Raw genomic sequence first — 22070 nt, 5'->3', positions numbered from 1 at the left:
TAGAGATTCAAAACATTATAAGTCACACTGAAGAGAATTCAAGTCACCTTGTAGAGAGTTCAGCTACAACAAGTCACTCTGTAGAGAATTCAGCTACAAACAAGTCACTGCGTAAAGGGTTCAGCTACAAAAAAAGCTACCTAGTAGAGAGTTCATCTAGATCAGCTACAAACAAGTTACTTTATGCAATGTTCAGCTACAAGTAAGTCACTCTGTAGAGAGTTCAGCTACAAACAAGTCACTCTGTAGTACAAACAAGTCACCAATTCAGTTCAGTTGCTGAACTCTCTCTATCAACTCTGGTCCTACACTTATTTCTCACCCAATAACCAAGTCTGGCCCCACTATTCCACCTAATAATATTACAATTAATTTTAAAATTAATTAATAATTTAAAAATAGAGAGAGTTCAGCAACCAATATGTTGAGAAACCAATCAAAAAAAATTGGAGAGAGTTCAGAGAGACTGAACTGAATTGGTTGATAGAGAGAGTTCAGCAACTCAATTGGTTGATAGAGAGAGTTCAGCAACCAATCAAAAAACCACCATGTAAAAGAGTTCAGCTATACAAACAAGATATAACTCTATAGAGAGATCAGGTAGAACCTTAACAGATCACACTGTAGAGAGTTCAGCTAGAAACAAGTCATCCAGGCTGAGTAGAGAGATCAACTAGAAAACATCACCTTGTAGAGAGTTCCAATCACCCTGCAGATAGTTCAGCTACAAACAAATCACCCTATAGAGAGATCGGCTAGAAAAAGTCACCTTGTAAAGAGTTTAGCTACAAAGAAACTACCATGTAGAGAATTCAGCTATGAACAGATCATCCTGTCGAGAGTTCAGCTAGAAACAAGTCATCCTGTAGAGAGATTAGCTAGAAGAAGTTACCTTGTAGAGAGTTCAGCTACAAAGAAACAACCATGTAGAGAGTTCAGCTAGAAACAAGTCACCCTGTAGAGAAATCAACCAGAAGAAGTTACCTTGTAGAGAGTTCAGCTGCAAACAAACCATCATGTAGAGACTTCAGCTGCAAACAAATCACCCCGTAGAGAGTTCAGCTAAGAAAGGATCACCCTGTAGAGAGTTCAGCTAGAAACAAGTCATCCTGTAGAGAGATCAGCTAGAAGAAGCTACCTTGTAGAGAGTTCAGCTACAAAGAAACCACCATGTAGAGAGTTCAGCTGCAAACAAATCGAATTGTAGAGAGTTTAGCTACCAACAAATTACCATGTAGAGAGTTCCGCTAGAAACAAGTTATCCTGTAAAGAGATCAGCTAGAAGAGGTTACCTTGTAAAGTGTTCAGTTATGAACAAACCATCATGTAGAAAGTTCAGCTGCAAACGAATCACCCTGCAGAGAGTTCAGCTACGAGAAGATCACCCTATATAGAGTTCAGCTAGAAGAAGTCACCTTGTAGAGAATTCAGCAGCAAAGAAACCACCATGTAGATAGTTCAGCTGTAAACAAATCATCCTGTAGAGAGTTCAGCTACGAACAGATCACCCGGTAGAGTTCAGCTAGAAACAAGTCACCTTGCAGAGATCAGCTAGAAACAAGTCATCCTGTAGAGAGACCAGCTAGAACAAGTCACTTTGTATGTAGAAAGTTCAACTACAAAACAAAATCACCCTGTAGAGAGGTCAGCTACAAACAAATCTCCCTGTAGAGAGATCAGCTAGAAGAAGTTACCTTGTAGAGAGTTCAGCTACAAACAAATCACCCTCTAGAAAGATCAGCTAGAAGAAGTCACCCTGTAGAGAGTTCAGTTACAAAGAAACCACCATGTAAAGAGTTCAGCTACAAACTAGTGACCTATAGTACGTTCACGTTGAGCTGAATCCTCAAAAACATTTAATAACTCATGGATGCAATTACACACGATCTTGAAATTTGGCTCATTTGTAGTACTGCTTGATCCGCTAAAAATATTTCAAAATCTTTTTGTTCAAATGTTTGACATAATATTTACAGCCAATCAAAATTTTCACAATACATTTCCTATGTGGAAGCCATATAAGTACAGTGTCCATTACAGTCCTTTCCCAAACTTGTAATGGAGCCAAACCGTACGTGTCTGTTGTTGACACCTTTGCTGTTACCAATAATCATCTAGTTAGCTGAAATGTTAACTCTGTTGAGAAAAAATGCACTTTTAATTTTTGGCTGTTTTTCAGGATTCAGCTCAACGTGAACATACTATAGTAGAGACATCAGTTACCTTGTAGAGAGTTCAGCTACAAAGAAACCATCATGTAGAGAGCTCAGCTGCAAACAAATCACCTGTAGAGAGTTCAGCTACAAACAAATCTCCCTGTAGAAAGGTCAGCTAGAAGAAGTCACCTTGTAGAGAGTTCAGCTACAAAGAACCATCATGTAGAGAGTTCAGCTGCAAACACATCACCTGTAGAGAATTTAGCTACAAACAAGTCTCCCTGTAGAGAGATCAGCTAGAAGAAGTTTCGTTCAGCTACAAACAAATCACCCTGTAGAAAGATCAGCTAGAAGAAGTTACCTTGTGGAGAGTTCAGCTACAAAGAAACCATCATGTAGAGAGTTCAGCTTCAAACAAATCACCTGTAGAGAGTTCAGCTACAAACAAATCTCTCTGTAGAGAGATCAGCTAGAAGAAGTTACCTTGTAGAGAGTTCAGCTACAAAGAAACCATCATGTAGAGAAAACAAATCACCTGTAGAGAGTTCAACTACAAACAAATCTCCCTATAGAAAGGTCAGCTAGAAGAAGTCACCTTGTAGAGAGTTCAGCTACAAAGAAACCATCATGTAGAGAGTTCAGCTGCAAACAAATCACCTGTATAGAGTTCAGCTACAAACAAATCTCCCTGTAGAGAGATCAGCTAGAAGAAGTTTCCTTGTAGAGAGTTCAGCTACAACAAATCACCCTGTAGAAAGATCAGCTAGAAGAAGTTACCTTGTGGAGAGTTCAGCTACAAAGAAGCCATCATGTAGAGAGTTCAGCTGCAAACAAATCACCTGTAGAAAGTTCAGCTACAAACAAATCTCCCTGTAGAGAGATCAGCTAGAAGAAATTACTTTGTAGAGAGTTCAGTTACAAAGAAACCACCATGTAGAGAGTTCAGCTGCAAAGAAATCACCCTGTAGAAAATTCAGCCACAAACAGATTGCCCTGTAGAAAGATCAGTTAGAAGAAGTTACCTTGTAGAGAGTTCAGCTACAAAGAAACCATTCTGTAAAGAGCTCAGCTGCCAAAAAATCACCTGCACAGAATTCAGCTACAAACAAACCACCCTGTAGAGAGATCAGCTAGAAGAAGTTAGTTGTATATTGTTCAGTTATACAAACAATTCACCCTGTAGAGAGAGCAGCAAGAAGAAGTCACTTTGTAGAGTGTTCAGTTACAAAGAAACCACCATGGAGAGTTCTGTAGTAAATATATGTATTTTATATATAATTTGTATATTTACTGATAAAATCAGAAATATTTAAAGTACATCTGCTTCATCTTTTCTTCTTCCTGTGGAAAAGAAAAAAAGACAGGTTAAAAAAGTCCCAAAGCGGCCTATTGCCAGCTTTGGGGTATACAAATACAAAAAGGAGTGAAATCTAATCCAAAACAGCCAGCTGTAAAAAAAGTGTGCGGCCCTCAAAAAGGCTATGGTGAAAAAAGATGTGAAATCCAAGGTGGCGGCCAAGAAATGGCTGTGATGGTAGGTTAATGGTAAAAATTTTAATAACGGCAATTTTGGTGAATTTTTTGCCAAGACCAAGCGGCACAAAAATTCACCTGAATTGTTGTTATTGAAATTTTTACCATTAACCTACCATCAAAGCCATTTCTTGGACGCCACCTTGGATTTCACATCTTTTTCACCATAGCCTTTTTGAGGGCCGCACACTTTTTTTACAGCTGGCTGTTTTGGATTAGATATCTGTATCTGCTGCTATTTTCATCTTGGTGACGATCCAATGCCAATACCTAAAAATACAGCCGATATATGGTTTTACCGATAACTGATCCGATTATTGGTGCAACATTACTAATTGGTGCTTAGAAGCATCAAGCATAATGCTAGCATAATGGGTAGATTCTGCAATACTGTAAAATATTATCAAAAATGTACATCATGGAAAAAGATTGAATATCTGTAAAGTCTTGTGTAGCCATATCACTGCTTTCCTACATACTGAAACAGAAAGTATATAGTGGTCTGTAGCCTAATGAAGTAAGTTATAATGGGCTGCAAATGAATTATTTTTCAATGGTTAATTGTATGTAAACAATTGCTTTCAGGCCAAACATTGTTATCATCCATATGCTGTATAAAACATAAAATTATTAGTTAAACATGGAGAGTTGAGGTAAAAGTATGAGCATAATTTTGAGTACAATAGGTTAAATTTTGAGCACTGCAGCATTGCATAATAGGTAATATTAAAAGCATAATAGGCTGGAGCCTAGCAAGCGTACATCTTTGCAGGCTGACTCGAGATACTCTAATACAGCAGTCACCCTAATAGAACAGTCACATGTTTATAGCTAGCTGTATGCTTTAACAAAAAAAAACTAAACAAACTAGTACATTAAAATTATGAATTTAAAAATGAAGTAGGGATCCAAGTGATAAAAAGTAGTGAAACAAGAGATGAATGATGGTAGCTATTACAGCATGGCTTGGTGGGAAATCCCTACTTTGGCACTGAACACAAAATAATTGCTATACCATGCCAAAGTAGGGGTTTCCCACTGAGCATTCTGTAATAGCTACCATCATTCACCTTTTGTTTCACTACTTTTTATCGCTTGGTTCCCTACTTCATTTTTAAATTCATAATTTTTAATGTACTATTATGTATGAAGCGAGCATGTTGTGGTGCTTGGATGTAAGAAATAAGCAGGCACCACTTTTGCAAGCAAAAATATGGCTTCAAGGCAAAAAGTAAATTGTTGGCATAATAGAGGAAACTCAAGTGTATTGTGCATGTATTTGCACTTGGGATCATTGAAGAAAATAAAAGGCAGAAAATACACTATACGCAGCATATATTTCCTTGCTTTCAGCAAGTTATATATACACACTCATTTTTAAAATCAAAAGAACAAGAAACATAAATAGATTACTCCATTACTATAATAGAACAGTCTTATCAAGTGCACTAATTTTAGCAAAAACTTTAAGCCATAATAACATAATAACACGCCTTTGACAAAATTAATTTTGAGAAAATATAGTAAGCCAAAAACAAATTAGAGAAAATATTTATAGATTACATAAACTACATAGTCTGAAAAGTGATATTTGCATTATGTGTAATATTATTATTATTATTGTAGCTGCCATCATAAAATAATACATGTGATGAAAATATTGTTCTTTTTGATATGTACTATGTGTACTGTTCATTATTCTATAACCACTTTAACATGGGTGTTCAAAAGCATTGCTCAGAGCTTAACTCACATAATCACTGCATGAGAAATATCACGAGAAAGCAGTGTGTTCATGGCTTTAATGTCCAGCCAGCTTAAAGATACAAAATGATTTGCCTCCTTATATTGAGTGACACAGTGCTTTATATTATGGGATTTAATTTTAGAGGTTTAGCTAGGCTAATTGTAGTTATAAAATTTCATTGATGATTGCTAATAACTACATTCTTTGATGAACGGTCATCTTAATAATCATTTGAGCAATACATGGATGTATATTATTCCTACCAACCATGTAACAGAACTAAGACTGCTACATTGGAATAGGTTAGTAATTTATAGTTTACCTATTATAGTAACATACTTCCTTTCCAAATAGCAAACTTATCAGCCATAATGTAGCGCAAAACGATAAAATCAAAAATTTGCTTCTACAATCATAAATACATATACTAATAACATGTGTTGAACCATACTGATGTATGAATAATGTTCTGAGAGCTATGTAAATAATGCTATAATTAATTCTCAGATACTAGTATAATTGATTCTCAGATACTAGTGTATAAAAAAGCAAGGTTGCACCTATTAGGTGAGTTCTTCTTGAGTCCCGAGTGGTATGTATATTGTATATTATAACTGTTCAGGATATTTTCTGATCTATACAACCTTAGTCCTTGGCCATGGGTCTGCAGCCCTCAAGCTTGTGGTATGTATATCAGTAGCACCCTCACAACTACAGTATATATAACTATTCCTTTTCGATCAATGTTAACTTTGTCCAGAAAAACAGTAATGTATTATTTTAAAACAAGAATTTAATAGATCTAGCAAAGATCAGTGTCATGTACTTTATTTGCATCAGACATTAGGGTCTGAGCATTATGAAACAACTTTGAGAATAACGTGGGGTAAAAGAATTGGGAATTATTATGAAGTGGTCTAAGAGTATAACTGGCATGTATCTAAAAGCAGTGGCCTACTCTAATACAACAGTCAGTAAAACAATTTTTATGTTATAGCAATAGTGACTAGACATCTTACCAACTTTCTTGTCTAATAGAACAGCATTTTTACTGCTCCAGAATCTTGTTAAACTACAAAAGTCAGATGAAACTATTTGAGAATAACAAATACATTTTGGGAATAATAATGAGAACTTTTATGGAGAAATTTGGAATAGAATAATAGAAAATTTTTAAAATTACCTGAGGCCCAACAGATATTGTCTAAAAGTTTCTGTTCACTGTATGTGTTAGTTTAATATACATACATACAGGGGTTTGCTGATTATAAAGTTCTGAGTCCATTATAAATACTTTTATCCTGGAAGGCAGTCAAAGCAAGTTTGTAATGATTAATTTTGTGATGTTACAACACGTACACGAATACAATGGAAAGAAGAAATTGCATGATTATTATTTTTTTCTTTTTCTATAAACCACTGTCTTTTAATGCTGCAGTTATGTTCCAGTTCTTCGTTTGTGGTATGCATAATATAAAGATTAAATTTCTCAACAAAGTGAGCCATTGATTTCCATATAATATTATTGTGCACAATACATCAAAACACATACAAACACGGATGGAGTTGAAGTAAAACACTTGCATACATACCTTAAACACTAGTTTATGTACTGTACATACCTTTGCAGCTGTGCTCATCAAGGAGCAATTCATATCCTTTACTGCAAGTACATTCATAAGATCCAGGAGTATTTACACATTTATGGTGGCAACCAGCATTGTTGTTAAAACATTCATTGATATCTACAAATGATTATAAATGAATGTTAAACTACACAATCAATATGTCACAACCTGCATACAAGGCTTGCATAGGGTTTTAATGCTATGAATAATGATACCCAATCAGCTATAGAATTTCCGCTAGCCTATTTGTGACTGAATTTTGTAAAATAACCCATATGGGCGCGCATGAAATAATTAGTAATTTCCATGTTTAGTGGGTTGTTAATAAGAGCAGGGAACAGTTTTAAAAATATTTCAAGAATTTTCTTGTAATTTAAGGTATTGAGAATGGTTTACAATCATTAACAGGTAAGTTTGTAGTATAAAATTTGTGAGTTGATCATTAAATCTTTTAGGTGTCAAATGCGCCAATATGGGTGATTTTCCAAAATTCGGTCACATTTATAAATTCCAATGCTTGGGAGTGTCAAAGTGCTGAGCTGAGTGATAACTGCCACACAGATTCACCCAGTAGACAGAGTGGCTCTGTTACTGTACAATAATTTACTTATCACTCGGTGATCATTAACTTGTCACCCTGTAACAGAACCATTCAGACTAAGTCTGTGACATCATAACACTTGTGAGTAGTTTATCAGAAATAACAACAATTACGAAAATTGTGACGGTTTATACAAATTTCAAGAAACAATCTGTGTAGTCTGGTCAGTCTCAGAATCAACTTCTTCAAATATGTAACCTCTGGTTCTCATCATTCTATCTCGAGTAACCCTTGCCACTATCCAGCATTCTTAAGCCCTTACATACCATGTGACCTCAACCCCAAACAATTAAAGGCAAATCATATCTGCATGGACACTGCTTTCTTGTATTACTTTCTAGTCTGTATAAAATAATAGCTACAAAGTTAAATCTCTACAAAATCTGGACAGAATTTTAACACAAACTTCCTTTAATATCTGTAAACTACCATGCACTGCGATATGGAATTAGTTAATTAGATAATGGATCATTGGAATAATGAAGTCTTTAAATCCATGAAGGTTCTCAAGCCAGATCTCTAACCTACACTTATTCCTTCATATATTCAGATGATGTCATTGTTACTACAGTACACTTGCAATGAGATATAACTACAACTCTACTACAAGAAGATGCATTATTGGAATTTACAAGATCATCGTAAGAAATGAGGGAGATAAACTGACATGTTAATTCTTTCCTTAGCAGAATTATCAATAAAATAGCATAATAAAAATAATGCCTATTGTCTCCCTAGAGCTGAGCGATAGTGGTGATTAATCGATTTTCATAACAATTGTTAATATACTTGTGTAATTGTGATTACTTATACATACGTATCCGTACTTGGTCAAAAATATGAATAGCAAAAACAAAGATGATAATGTTGAAATTCAGAAAACTGTAAAAGACCAGTAACTTGAGCATGGACAATAAAGATAACAACTGTAATACTGACACATAACAATTTTTAGTGGAGTTTTACACTGTTAAAACAGGGGAGTAACAGTAACTATGAGGAGTAAAATGTTTTACTCTGAAAGGGGAGTTTGGATTACTAGAAGAGTAACAGTAACCCATTAAGGGTAAAGAGAACTCCAAGTAAGTGAAGGCACAAACTGAAGAGTTTCCATTACCAGCTAGCTAGTAGCTAAGGTGAACTCAGTAGCCAGCTAGCCAGTATACTGAGGCCACATAGTTGAATGAGCCACATGCAGGTTATAGTTGTCTCACTATGACATTTTCTCCATTAACTATCCAGTTCAATTCTAGCCACTCAATGTAAAAAGGAAAGTAATTATTTAAGCTTCCTTTTCAATGGTAGCCATTTACTCGTGTTGTGTTTTACAAGCTAACCAAGACATAGTGAAGGAAACAGACAGTACAGGAGGACGGATAATATTGTTACTCAAGAATATTTTGAAATACATATGTATAATTATTAAATACCATTTCTAGTGCATTATTTAGAATGAAGAGTATTACCATAGAAATGGCTTCTTTAACAATGGAGCCATGTTGAGTAGTTGAAAGCAGTTTGTTTCTCTGAGGAATTGTAGTGCTTATAAGGTGATACTAAAGTGTTTAACTGTTCATGAATAATTACTGGACATTCACTATCTCGTTCATTGTTTCTTCAGGTACCTATTTGAGCTCATATCTGACTGAGTCATCTCATGTGCCTGGACATGCCAGGTTTATTAAACTGGCTCCAATGGAAGTCACCACTGCTAGTGAGGGTTTAGGCGCCTTATCATGACCGACACAGCAGAAATAGTTTAAGACTCAGGGAAAGAGAATAAAATTTGGCGAACTCAGTCGTATCCGGCACTAACTAGTATGTGCAGTATTCAGCCCATCCAAGCTCACCGCTAGCTACTAGTATTCACAATAATATTGCCTGGTAAGGTAGCTAGCCTATATCATTGTCAGTGTCGTTTTACATAATTACATGCAGATTCATTGGTAAGATGTATCATCTGCAGTTAACAAGAATCTCTATGATACAATACAATGTACATTGTGCGTCTTCGACTTTATCAGCTTTCCAAGTTATTCTTGACCTGTAAGGAGATAATGTTTAGAGTTACGTAAGCACATATTTACTTTTTTAGCATGGATGTCTCAATGTCACTGAGAAAATTGAATTTAAATAACATCCAGTAAGGGTGTTAATATACAGTGACTGCGCATCAGTTTGTAAACATATATTACAGGTGCCACAAGAAATCAGTGAACAAATAAACAAACAAAATGATAAACTCCAGGTAGCAAAAAAGTGCTGTTTTGCATGATAGCAACTGTGTTTATTTTGGTTTACACTACCAATGCTGCTGGTCTGCCAGAATTTTTTACATGTAGAAAGTTCGACTACAAACAAGTCACCCTGTAGAGAGATCAACTAGAAGAAGTTGCCTTGTAGAGAATTCAGCTACAAAGAAACCATCATGTAGAGAGTTCAGATACAAACAAGTCACCCTGTAGAGAGATCAGCTAGAAGAAGTTACCTTGTAGAGAGTTCAGCTACAAAGAAACCATCATGTAGAGAGTTCAGCTACAAACAAGTCACCCTGTAGAGATATCAGCTAGATACAAGTTACCTTATAGGGATCAGCTACAAACAAATCACCCTGTAGAAATATGTGTAGGAAACAAATCACCATGTGGAGAGTTCAGCTAGAAAAAAGTCACTCTGAAAAGAGTTCAGCTGCTATTTAACAATGGGAGTATCAGCTACAGTTCAGTTATGTATAAGAAGTCACCTTATTACCTACAGTATGATTATCTTTCATTGTTTAATATACATGCAAATATTTTTAATCAGACAAAAACTGTACACAACATTTCTTCCTTTGTTCCACAATTCCTGCAGAAAAGAAAAAAAACAAGTTAGAAGGAAGCCCAAAAGCCAGCCATAGGCCGGCTTTGCCGTATACAAACACAAAAAGAAGTGAAATCTTATCCGAAACAGCCAAGCTGTGAAAAAAGAATGCGGCCCTCAAAAAGGCTATAGTGAAAAAAGATGTGAAATCCAAGGTGACGGCCAAGAAATGGTTGTGATGGTAGGTTAATGGTAAAAATTTTAATTACGACAATTCAGGTGAAGGTGAAATGGCTGTGATAGTAGGTTAATGGTAAAAATTTTAATTACGACAATTCAGGTGAAGGTGAGTTCACCTGAATTGTCGTAATTAAAATTTTTATCATTAACCTACCATCCCAGCCATTTCTTGGCCGCCACCTTGGATTTCACATCTTTTTTCACTATAGCCTTTTTGAGGGCTGCACTCGTTTTTTACAGCTTGGCTGTTTTGAATAAGATTTCACTTCTTTTTGTGTTTGTATACGGCAAAACCGACCTATGGCTGGCTTTAGGGTTTCCTTCTAACTTGTTTATTTTTTCTTTTCTGCAGGAATTGTGGAACAAAGAAAGAAATGTTGTGTACAGTTTTTTGTCTGATTAAAAATACTTGCATGTATATTTAACAATGAAAGATAATCATACCGTAGGTAATCATACCTTTGTATCTCGGTGATACCTTATCCGATTGGAACAGATTTGCTGCAGAGTTTCCGCCAGCTAGGGGAGTTAGCATTCCAAATTTGAAGGAAATCACTCAATCCATTTCTGAGATACGAGAAGCTAAAGTTTCGGATTTTTCTTCATTTTATTTTTTTTCTTCGTCTTTTTGCACACTTGCAAAAATTGCTATAAAACACAAATGCGTACTCCAATCACGTTGAAATTTGGCACACAGAAAGGTAGTCCAAAGGCAAATTATCATATTTGCATGAGTTGGTGTAGATCCGATGAATGGTTAAGGATTGACGACCAATTATTCACGTAAAACAAGATCAATTTGTTGAATGAGTTGTAAATCGTTTTGTGGATAGATCAACCATTGTAGGAGTGCCTTTTGGTGGTTGGAAAGCAATCGAAATAAAGATCATGGAGAAATGACACGAAACCGAAGGTGTGTAACAATTGCACGATCGAGATTCGTGAATAAACATACTTCACGCCTACCAGGAAAACCGCTTAGAGCAGTGAGCTGAAAGTTGGTATGCAGCTGGAATATTCATCGTAGAAAGTCCTTGTAGTAGTACAGAACAAACGGAATTCAAACCACTGAGTTATGATTCCAAAGCCAACTCCGTGTAGCAAATGTGAGATCGAGATATTCTAATAGAACAGTCACCCTAATAGAGCATTCAGCTAGTTAATGACTTACTCTATTATAGATTTCTATTACATTGCAAGTTATGCTGTAGGGATTTCAGCAGCAACCAGTTATTATTGTAGACAGTTCAGCTACAAGCAAGTCATCCTGTAGAGAGTTCAGCTACAAATATATCACTGTATCAAGACACACGGTAGTGTGTCGTGCGGCCCAAGAAGCCGGCGTGCCACCCGTGAGTATATTAACAGGAAGAAAGAAAACGCAATTTTCATACCTATGTAGCTCTGTGATCCCTTATCCGATTGGAACCAAATTTGCTAGAGAGGTGCCGGCCAGCAAGGGGAGTCTACACACCAAATATGAAGAAAATCGCTCCAGCCATTTCCGAGATACGAGCGAACAAACTTTCGTTTTAATTTCTTCGTTTTTTTCTCTTCTACTTCTTCATTTCGCACACTTCGCAAAATCCGCCATAAAACACGAATTCGTGCACGGATCGGGCTGAAATTTGGCACACTTAAAGGGCTCATTAAGGCGGATCTCTGTACCAACGTTGGTAGGAATCCGATGAACATTCACGGAGTTATGACCGATTATTTGCGTAAAATAAGGTCGAAGGTCTGTCACGCCTACAGGGTAAACTCCTTTGAGGAATCAGTTGAAAATTGCTATGTAGATGGAGCAACCATCGTAGGAGTGCCTTTTTGTGGTTTGAAAGGAATCGGGATAAAGACCATGGAGATATGACACTGTATCAAGACACACGGTAGTGTGTCTTGATACAGTGTCATATTTCTCCTTGTTATTTTCAAGGAGAAATTATTTCTCCTTGTTATTTTCAAGGAGAAATTATTTCTCCTTGTTATTTCTCCTTGTTATTTTTGTTATTCTCCTTGTTATTTCTCCTTCATATTTCTCCTTGATGTTTTCTCCTTGTTATTTTCATGTATTAGTTTTCGTGTCTATCAGGCAAACCGCTTAGAGCAATGAGCTGAAAATCAGTGTGTAGCTGGAATAATCATCATAGAAAGTCCTTGCAGTAGTACAGAAGAATCGGATTACAATCCACTAAATTATGATTCGAAAGGCAACTACGTGTAACAAATGCGAGATCGAGATACTCTAATAGAACAGTCACCCCAATAAAGCTTTCAGCTGCATTTATAATTTTTATTTATTTTATTTTATTTATTAATGCTTTACAACACAAGTGCTGAAGGTCTGTAGGACACCTGGTCCTACAGCCTGCTCAAAGACTTTAGCTACTTAAGATGTGTTTGAAAAGTTGGAGAAAGGAGAAAAAATCCATGACTGGACCTAGGTAGTCTCGAACCTGCAGCCATCCGATTTACGCTCGAACGCTTACAGGAGTCTACCAGGTGGTCAGGATGTTTTCTCCTTGTTATTTTCATGTAATTATATCCATAGGAATTCTAGAGAGTAACTCATTATCTCTAAGTACCCCAAGTAGAACCAAATGGACACTAGTTTATTTATTAATGCTTTACAACACAAGTGCTGAAGGTCTGTAGGACACCTGGTCCAATTATATTGCATTGCAAGTTATTCTGTAGGGAATTCAGCTACAAACAAGTCACCCTGTAGTCAGATCAGCCAGAAGAAGGTACCTAATAGAGAGTTCAGCTACAAAGAAATCATCATGTAGAGAGTTCAGCTCAAACAAATTGCCCTGTAGAGAGATCAGCTAGAAGAAGTTACCTTGTAGAGAGTTCAGTTACAAAGAAACAATCATGCAAAGAGTTCAGCTGCAAACAAATCACCCAGTAGAAAGTTCCGCTATGAACAGATCACACTGTAGAGAGTTCAGTTAGAAACAAGTCATCTTGTAGAGAGATCAGCTAGAAGAAGTCACCTTGTAGAGAGTTCAGCTACATAGAAACCACCATGTAAGAGAGTTCAGCTGCAAACAAATAACCTGTAGAGAGTTCAGCTAGGAACAAGTCACCCTGTACAGAGATCAGCTAGAAACAAGTCACCCTGTAGAGAATTCAGCTACAAACAAATCACCCTGTAGAAAGATCAGCTAGAAGAAGTTACCTTGTAGAGAGTTCAGCTAGAAACAAATCACCCTGTAGAGAGTTCAGCTAGAAACAAGTCACCCTGTAGAGAGATCAGCTAGAAACAAGTCACCCTGTAGAGAGTTCAGCTAGAAGGATAACCTTGTAGAGAGGTCAGCTACAAAGAAATCACCCTGCTTCCAGTGGTAAAGAAAAAATGATAGATTAAAAAAAGCCCTTAATACAAATACAAAAAGAAGTGAAATCTAATCCAAAACAGCCAAGCTGTAAAAAAAGTGCGGACCTCAGACAGGCTATGGTGAAAAAAGATGTGAAATCCAAGGTGGCGGCCAAGAAATGGCTGTGATGGTAGGTTAATGGTAAAAATTTTAATAATGAAAATTCAGGTGAATTTTGTGCCAAGACCAAGCGGCACCAAATTCACCTGAATTGTCCTTAGGCCCCTATTTGGTGATTATTAGTTTCTCATCCACAGCCCGCATCCTTCTTAAGCTACCGCATGGTAAGCCATTATTTCCTCTGCACATGCTCAGAAGAACACGTGATACCAAACTGTTACAATTTTTGTTGATGAATGCTACAATGTGCTATATATCACCAGGAGAATTGTTGTTTTCCTTAGCAAATTGCTGCAGTGCCAGTTGCAATCGTGCTCTATCGACTTCATCAAAGCAGGCTTTCAGTTGACTGTCGAAAAACAGTTGGCGATCACAAAAATTAGAATCAGCTGGTGAAGGAAATGTTTGTAGTAAAAAAGAAAGACAATTTGGACAAGGTCTGTACATCAGTGTGTTAATAATTATTATAAAATAATGGCATAATGGTAATACCCTCCCGCCCGCATCATAATAATTAGAAAGGCTGGATGAGAAACTAATAATCACCGAATAGGGGCCTTATTAAAATATTTACATAAAACACGAATGCGTACTCAGATAGGGCTGACATTTGGCACATTTGAAGGACTCATTAAGGCGGATCTCAGTACCAACTTTGGTAGGAATCCGATGAACATACACAGAGTTATGACCAATTATGTGCGTAAAATAAGGTCGAAGGTCTGTCACACCTACAGGGTAAACCCCTTGGAGGAATGAGTTGAAAATTTATATGTAGATGGAGTAACCATCGTGGGAGTGCCTTTTTGTGGTTTGAAAGGAATTGAGATAAAGACCATGGAGATATGACACAAAACCCAACCTGTGTCAAAATTACGCGATCGATTTTTATGAATAAAAAAACTATTAGTTTTCACATCTACCAGGCAAACCGCTTAGAGCAATGAGCTGAAAATCAGTGTGTAGCTGGAATAATCATCATAGAAAGTCCTTGCAGTAGTACAGAAGAATCGGATTACAAACCACTGAGTTATGATTCGAAAGGCAACTACGTGTAACAAATGCAAGATCGAGATACTCTAATAGAACAGTCACCCTAATAGAGCATTCAGCTACGTTTATAACTTACTTCATTAAAGAATTATAGTACATTGCAGGGTATTCTGTACGGAATTCAGCTACAAACAGTTAATCTGATAGACAATTCAGCTGCATGCAAGTCACCCTGTAGAGAGTTCATCTAGAAACAAGTCACCCTGTAGAGGTATGTTACAAGCTGTTTATGGCAACAATTGGACAGCCTAAAAGTTGCCAATATTGGCAACTTCAGGCCACCCAAAGTTGCCAACTTCGGCAATCCAAAGTTGCCAATATTGGCAACTTCAGGCACCCAAAGTTGACTATATTGGCAACTTCAGGCAACCCAAAATTGCCGATATTGGCAACTTTTGTGTTTTTTTGAGTAGCCACAAATGATGCTCAAAAGTATCCAAACTTGGCAATAAATGTAATTTCTTTTATAAAAGATGATACAGAATTTGATTGTGGGATTCGGTTATCCACAATTGGTAATTTTGTGTGACAAATTCTTAGAATTGCCAAAAATGGCAATTTTATAAAAGCGTGTGCAGTAGCTGCTGATTTTGGCAATTATAACAACAGTCTAAAAGTTGCCAGTTTTGGAAACTTTGACACTTACAGTTTACCGGTATTAAGCATGAAAGTGAGCATTACAGTGTTAAAGTTCACAAAGCTGCTAACTTAATATTGAGTCAAACCTTTCACCATCTTTTTGGTGAACTAGATCACAAAATCTGCTAATCCAGTTGCCAATTAAGTCCAAGTTCTCAATTTTCTTAGTTAAAATTGAGTTGTATTGCCGGAATGCAGAATGGATAGGTACAAGCACAGTTTGTGGATGTTCAAGCTACCAAATTTGGACTATAGTATTCAGTTTTGGGGCAACTTTTGGCAAAAGTAGCCTAAAGTGGAAACCTCAGAAAATTGCCGAAACTGGCAATTTATAAGCAATACAATAGTTTTGCAACTTTTAAAAGTTGCCAAATGTAGAAACTTTTATTTGCAAGAAATTGCCAGAAGTGGTAATTTTAGTATGCATGAACAGTTCAATAGTGGGCATCAAATTTTGCCGTTTTGCAAACTAGATCCCATAATTGATTTTTTCATTAGTCTTCATAAAAAAGAGTACATTTATTGCCAGAATTGGTAGTTTTGAGCACCATCTTAAACTGCTAAATTTGGAAACCATCAGCAGTTTCAGGCTTGGCAACTTTTTGATGGTTTCCAAAAGTTGCCAAAGTTAGATAGAAACTTAGTTACCAAAACTTGCCAAAACTGGCAAATTCTTAGCAGTCCTATAGCTTTGCATTACACTGCTTTATAAAGTTGCCAAAAGTGGTAACTTTTGTTTGTAAGAAGTAGCCAAAATTGGCAATTTTTAGGCTGTCCAATAATTTCCAAAATTGGCCTTGTAACATACCTGGAGTGTATCAGCTAGAAGAAGTCACCTTGTAGAGAGTTCAGCTACAAAGAAACCATCATGTAGAGAGTTCAGCTGCAAACAAATCACCCTGTAGAGAACTAAGCTACAAACAAACATGCCCTGTAAAAGATCAGCTAGAAGAAGTTACCTTGTAGAGAGTTCAGCCACAAAGAAATCACCATGTAGAGAGTAAAACTGCAAACAAATCACCCAGTAGAAAGTTCAGCTATGAACAGATCACCCTGTTGAGAGTTCAGTTAGAAACAAGTCATCCTGTAGAGAGATCAGCTACAAGTATCACCTTGTAGAAAGTTCAGCTACAAACAAATCACCTGTAGAGAGTTCAGCTACAAACAAATCACCCTGTAGAGAGATCAGCTAGAAGAAGTCACCTTGTAGGGAGTTCAGCTATAAAGAAACCCCCATGTAGAGAATTTAGCTGCAAACAAACACCCTGTAGAGAACTTAGCTACAAACAATTCACCCTGTAGATAGATCAGCTAGAAGAAGTTACCTTGTAGGGATTTCAGCTACAAACAAATCACCCTGTAGAGAGTTCAGCTACAAAGAAATCATCATGTAGAGAGTTCAGCTGCAAACAAATCATCCTGTAGAGAGTTCAGCTATGAAAAGATCACGCTGTAGAGAGTTCAGCTAGAAGAAGTCACCTTTTAGAGAGTTCAGCTACAAAGCAACCACCATGTAGAGAGTTCAGCTGCAAACAAATCACCCTGTAGAGAATTCAACTACAAACAGATAACCCTGCAGAGAGTTCAGCTAGAGTCAAGTCACCCTGTAGAGAGAATCCTGTAAAGAGTTCATCTACGTACAAGCAGATCACACTGTAGAGAGTTCAGCTACATTTCAAGTCACCCAGTAGAGAGGTCAGCTGCAAATTATCCTGTGGGGATTAATTGACATGCAATAAATATATGCTCTCTTTTTATATTATGAACTCTTGATATATGCATTATATATATAATTTGTACATTTACTGATAAAATTAGAATGAGTTAAAGTATTTATAAAATCTGCTTCATCTTTTTCTTTTTCCTGTGGTAAAGAAAAATATATAGGTTAAAAAGCCCCAAAACTGGCCATAGGCCGGCTTTGGGGTATACAAATACAAAAAGAAGTGAAATCTAATCAAAAACAGCCAAGCTGTAAAAAAGTAGTGCGGCCCTTGAAAAGGCTATGGTGAAAAAAGATGTGAAATCCAAGGTGGCGGCCAAGAAATGGCTGTGATGGTAGGTTAATGGTAAAAATTTTAATAATGGCAATTCAGGTGAATTTTGACCAAGTGGCACCAAATTCACCTGAAGTGTTGTTATTAAGATTTTTACCATTAACCTACCATCACAGCCATTTCTTGGCCGCCACCTTGGATTTCACATCTTTTTTCACCATAGCCTTTTCAAGGGCCGCACTCCTTCTTTTACAGCTTGGCTGTTTTTGATTAGATAATTATTACAAGTCACACTGAAGAGACTTCAGCTATAAACAAGTCATGCACCCCATAGAGTGTTCAGCTACAAAAAATTCACTCTATACAGAATTCTGCTACAAACAAGTCTTCATGCAGAGAGTTTAACAACCAAAATCCACCCTGCAAAGAGTTCAGATTTACTAACAAGTTACTCTGTAGTGAGATCAGCTAGAAACAATAGAGAGCTCTGCTAGAAAATGTCACTTTATAGAGAATTCAGGTACAAACAAATCGCCCACACAGAGTTCAGCTGCAAACAAATCACACTGTAGAGAGTTAAGCTAGACACAAATCACCCAGTAGAGAGATCAGCTGGAAGAAGTCACCTTGTAGAGAGATGAAATTACCTTGCAGAGAGTTCAGCTACTAAGAAACCATCCTGTAGAGAGTTCAGCTACAAACAGATCACACTGCAGAAAGTTCAGCTACAAAGAAACCATCATGTAGAGAGTTCAGCTGCAAACAAATCACCCTGTACAGAGTTCAGCTACGATAAGATCACCTTTAAAGAGTTCAGTTAGAAGGATCACCTTGTAGAGAGTTCAGCTACAAACAAATCACCCTGCAGATAGTTCAGCTACAAACAAGTCACCCTGTAGAAAGATCAGCTAGAAGAAGTTACCTTGTAGAGAGTTCAGCTACAAAGAAACCACTATGTAAAGAGCTCAGCTGCAAACAAATCACCTGTAGAGAGTTCAGCTACAAACAAATCACCCTGTAGAGAGATCAACTAGAAGAAGTCACCTTGTAGAGAGTTCAGCTACAAAGAAACCACCATGTAGAGAGTTCAGCAGCAAACAAATCACCTGTATCTTTAGGAACATTCTTCCAAAATCTAGTCACACACACACACACACACACACATACACACACACACACACACACACATACATATATATAAGTGTATAAATTAACATATCATGTCAACTGACATACCTTCACATTGCTTGAAATCAAGTTTCAATAGAAACCCTTTCCGACAAGAACAACTGTACCATCCTAGTTGATTGTGACAGTTTTGAGAGCACTCATGAGAACCATTGCATTCATTAATATCTGGAAAACATACATAAGTGATAATTAACATATGTAGCCTAATTTTAAAATGTCAATATTACAACCATGTGTATATGTCAATAATTATCAATAGATGGTCTACATACTGAAGGTTAGGTATAGCTACATTTAGCATCCTTTGATCTATAACCTAATAAAATACTATGTGGTTGCATTTGCTACTATAAGTTTGATAACATTTTCATGGTTCAAGTTGCTATTAAATATATTTCCCAAATTAATCAGGCATGAAATGATTCATGCATGGGATGAATTATGGAATACTTATCATCTGGCAACCACAAAAAAAATTATTGTGAATTTCTAATTATGCTGTGGTTCTTCTCCTACAGCATGTTGGAGGTAGGCATGAGGCTATTATGCTCCAAAAATCGAGCATTATGCTTTTGAGCAGTGCTCAAAAAATCACCTATTATGCTTTGGAGAATTGTTCATTATTCCCAAAATTATGCCCCCATAATTGGCTAATAATGCCAGTATATTGCAGTATCAGACCATTTTTATTGATGTTTAAGCTTTAAATAGTCTTGAATTCTTTAGCTAGTTGCTGTATTAGAGTATTTCATGTCAACGTGACTGCTTTATTAGAGTAAATAACACTCAGTGACTGTTCTATTAGAGTTTCTGACTGCTCTATTAGAGTATCTCAATCTTTTTTAACGGAATGTGCAGTCTGAAGATTTTCCTACTGTTGAAGCTTTATAATCACCTCAAAATGCTAGCATAATTCCTGATTCCCACACATACCCATTATGCTCGAAATTATGCCGGCATAATCTCCGCATCCCTAGTTGGAGGCCATGGTGTTGTGAAACATTAGCTACTTTCCATTGTAATCCCCAGGGCAAACTACTCAGTGGCTAGAGTCATCCACTCCATGTGCAATGATTATAATTATCAACATGTCTCTCTATCAGGCACAACTCAATCAATGGCTATATTCCAATATGGTAGAACATACAATAAAATTATAAAATATATTAAATGTTATCCCACTAGGGACCTGTGAGATGGCTAAAATGTGTAGTAGATTTGTGAAGTTCTGCTATAAACCTTGTGCACATACTGCTTACAAATCTGAATAATGTTCATCAAGTATGAAAACAGATACGTAAATTAGTTACCCACTACAATGTTGAAACCAGGTCACTACCATTGACCCAGATGACCCACTGACCCTCATAGCAATCCACTGATTTGACCCAGGTGTAACCCGGATTAATTAAACCAAAGCGTACGCTAAAAACAATGTATTTTTTGGTGCTCTACTAGTGTACTGATAATCATATCTAATCAAAAACAGCCAAGCTGTAAAAAAAGGAGTGCGGCCCTTGAAAAGGCTATGGTGAAAAAAGATGTGAAATCCAAGGTGGCGGCCAAGAAATGGCTGTGATGGTAGGTTAATGGTAAAAATTTTAATAACGACAATTCAGGCGAATTTGGTGCCGCTTGGTCAATTGGCACAAAATTCACCTGAATTGTCGTTATTAACATTTTTACCATTAACCTACCATCACAGCCATTTCTTGGCCGCCACCTTGGATTTCACATCTTTTTTCACCATAGCCTTTTCAAGGGCCGCACTCCTTTTTTTACAGCTTGGCTGTTTTTGATTAGATTTCACTTCTTTTTGTATTTGTATACCCCAAAGCCGGCCTATGGCCAGTTTTGGGGATTTTTAATCTATATATTTTTCTTTACCACAGGAAAAAGAAAAAGATGAAGCAGATTTTATAAATACTTTAACTCATTCTGATTTTATCAGGAAATGTATAAATCTATATTATAAGAGTGAAAAGCCGTCTGTCTATCTGTCTGCATTCCATTTGATGTCACGCATTGTACTCTCGAACCGCTGCGCGTTTCGAAGCGTCTTTGGCGTCACGGAAGCGCTGAGTATTGAGCTCAACAATGACGCTTTCGAAAAGTTCGTGCGAGCTATCGTTAGTCATCTACGGGTCGTTGAAGGCAGGTGTGTAGACTAAAATTCGCTTGAATTCTTTCTATAAACCGCATGCAAACCGCAAGTAAACACCTATCTCAGTCCATTTGTACAAGTCTTTATAAGACAAAAATATTGCTGTAACAATGTGGTGAAGTAAATAGGTTAATGGTTTAGGTGCCTGTCTTACGTGCGCGAGGTTGTGGGTTCGAATCCAGCTGGTGTTAATTTTTTTTTTTCGTTTTGGGCACCTTTTCAGTACACCTTTTTTCGCACTGTACTGCATGTGTTTTTGCCAACTGTACACACGTGATATTTCTAATTCAAATTCATTTGATGTGCTGTGTAAGCATGCCCGAGCATGCCGCCTAAGCGAAAACGATCGTCTACTTTTTGTGCGTTTCAAGCAAAGAGACGCAAGCAGAACCAAAGATTGGATCCAGAGAAGAGACGGGAAGAAGCAGAACGACAAATACTGCGCCGCCAGGAGGCTTCAACTGGAGCTACCACCTCATCCAGTGCTAGGTGTGAACTCGACTCACAACAGAGACGACGACAACGTGACGCAGAAGCCCATCGTGTGGCCCGCCAGGACGAAGAAAGAAGATCACAGGAATGGATCCACGATGCAGCTGCCCGTCGACTTGCGCGTGCAGACCCGGCCACCAGAGAAGAAGAACAGCAGCGTGATACAGCTGCCCGTCGACTTGCGCGTGAAGACCCAGTAACAAGGAGGGAGGAGCAACAACAAGATACAGCTTCCCATCAACAAGCTCGAGCTGATCCACTCTACAGAGCTCTGGAGCAGCAGGCTAACACAGCACGCATACTTCCTTTTAAATTTCAAGCCACGTACGC

At 37.2% G+C, this 22070-nt stretch overlaps 1 protein-coding gene across 2 annotated transcripts in view; it reads right to left on the bottom strand.

Moving 5' to 3' along the window:
- The window catches only part of LOC136259110 (uncharacterized), a 294792-nt gene that overhangs the window by 70849 nt on the left and 201873 nt on the right, over nt 1-22070 (bottom strand). For both annotated transcript variants that reach the window (XM_066052532.1, XM_066052533.1), the window contains exons 11-12: nt 19130-19249; nt 7059-7181 (exon numbers count right to left, since the gene is read on the bottom strand). In XM_066052532.1, the coding sequence (XP_065908604.1) occupies nt 7059-7181; nt 19130-19249 (243 nt within the window). The remainder of the gene's footprint in view (nt 1-7058; nt 7182-19129; nt 19250-22070) is intronic.

Source organism: Dysidea avara, chromosome 6 (assembly GCF_963678975.1).
Source record: "Dysidea avara chromosome 6, odDysAvar1.4, whole genome shotgun sequence".
NCBI classification, from domain to species: domain Eukaryota; kingdom Metazoa; phylum Porifera; class Demospongiae; order Dictyoceratida; family Dysideidae; genus Dysidea; species Dysidea avara.
The sequence above is the reverse complement of the archived record's forward strand: the minus strand, read 5'-3'. Positions and strand labels throughout refer to the sequence as shown.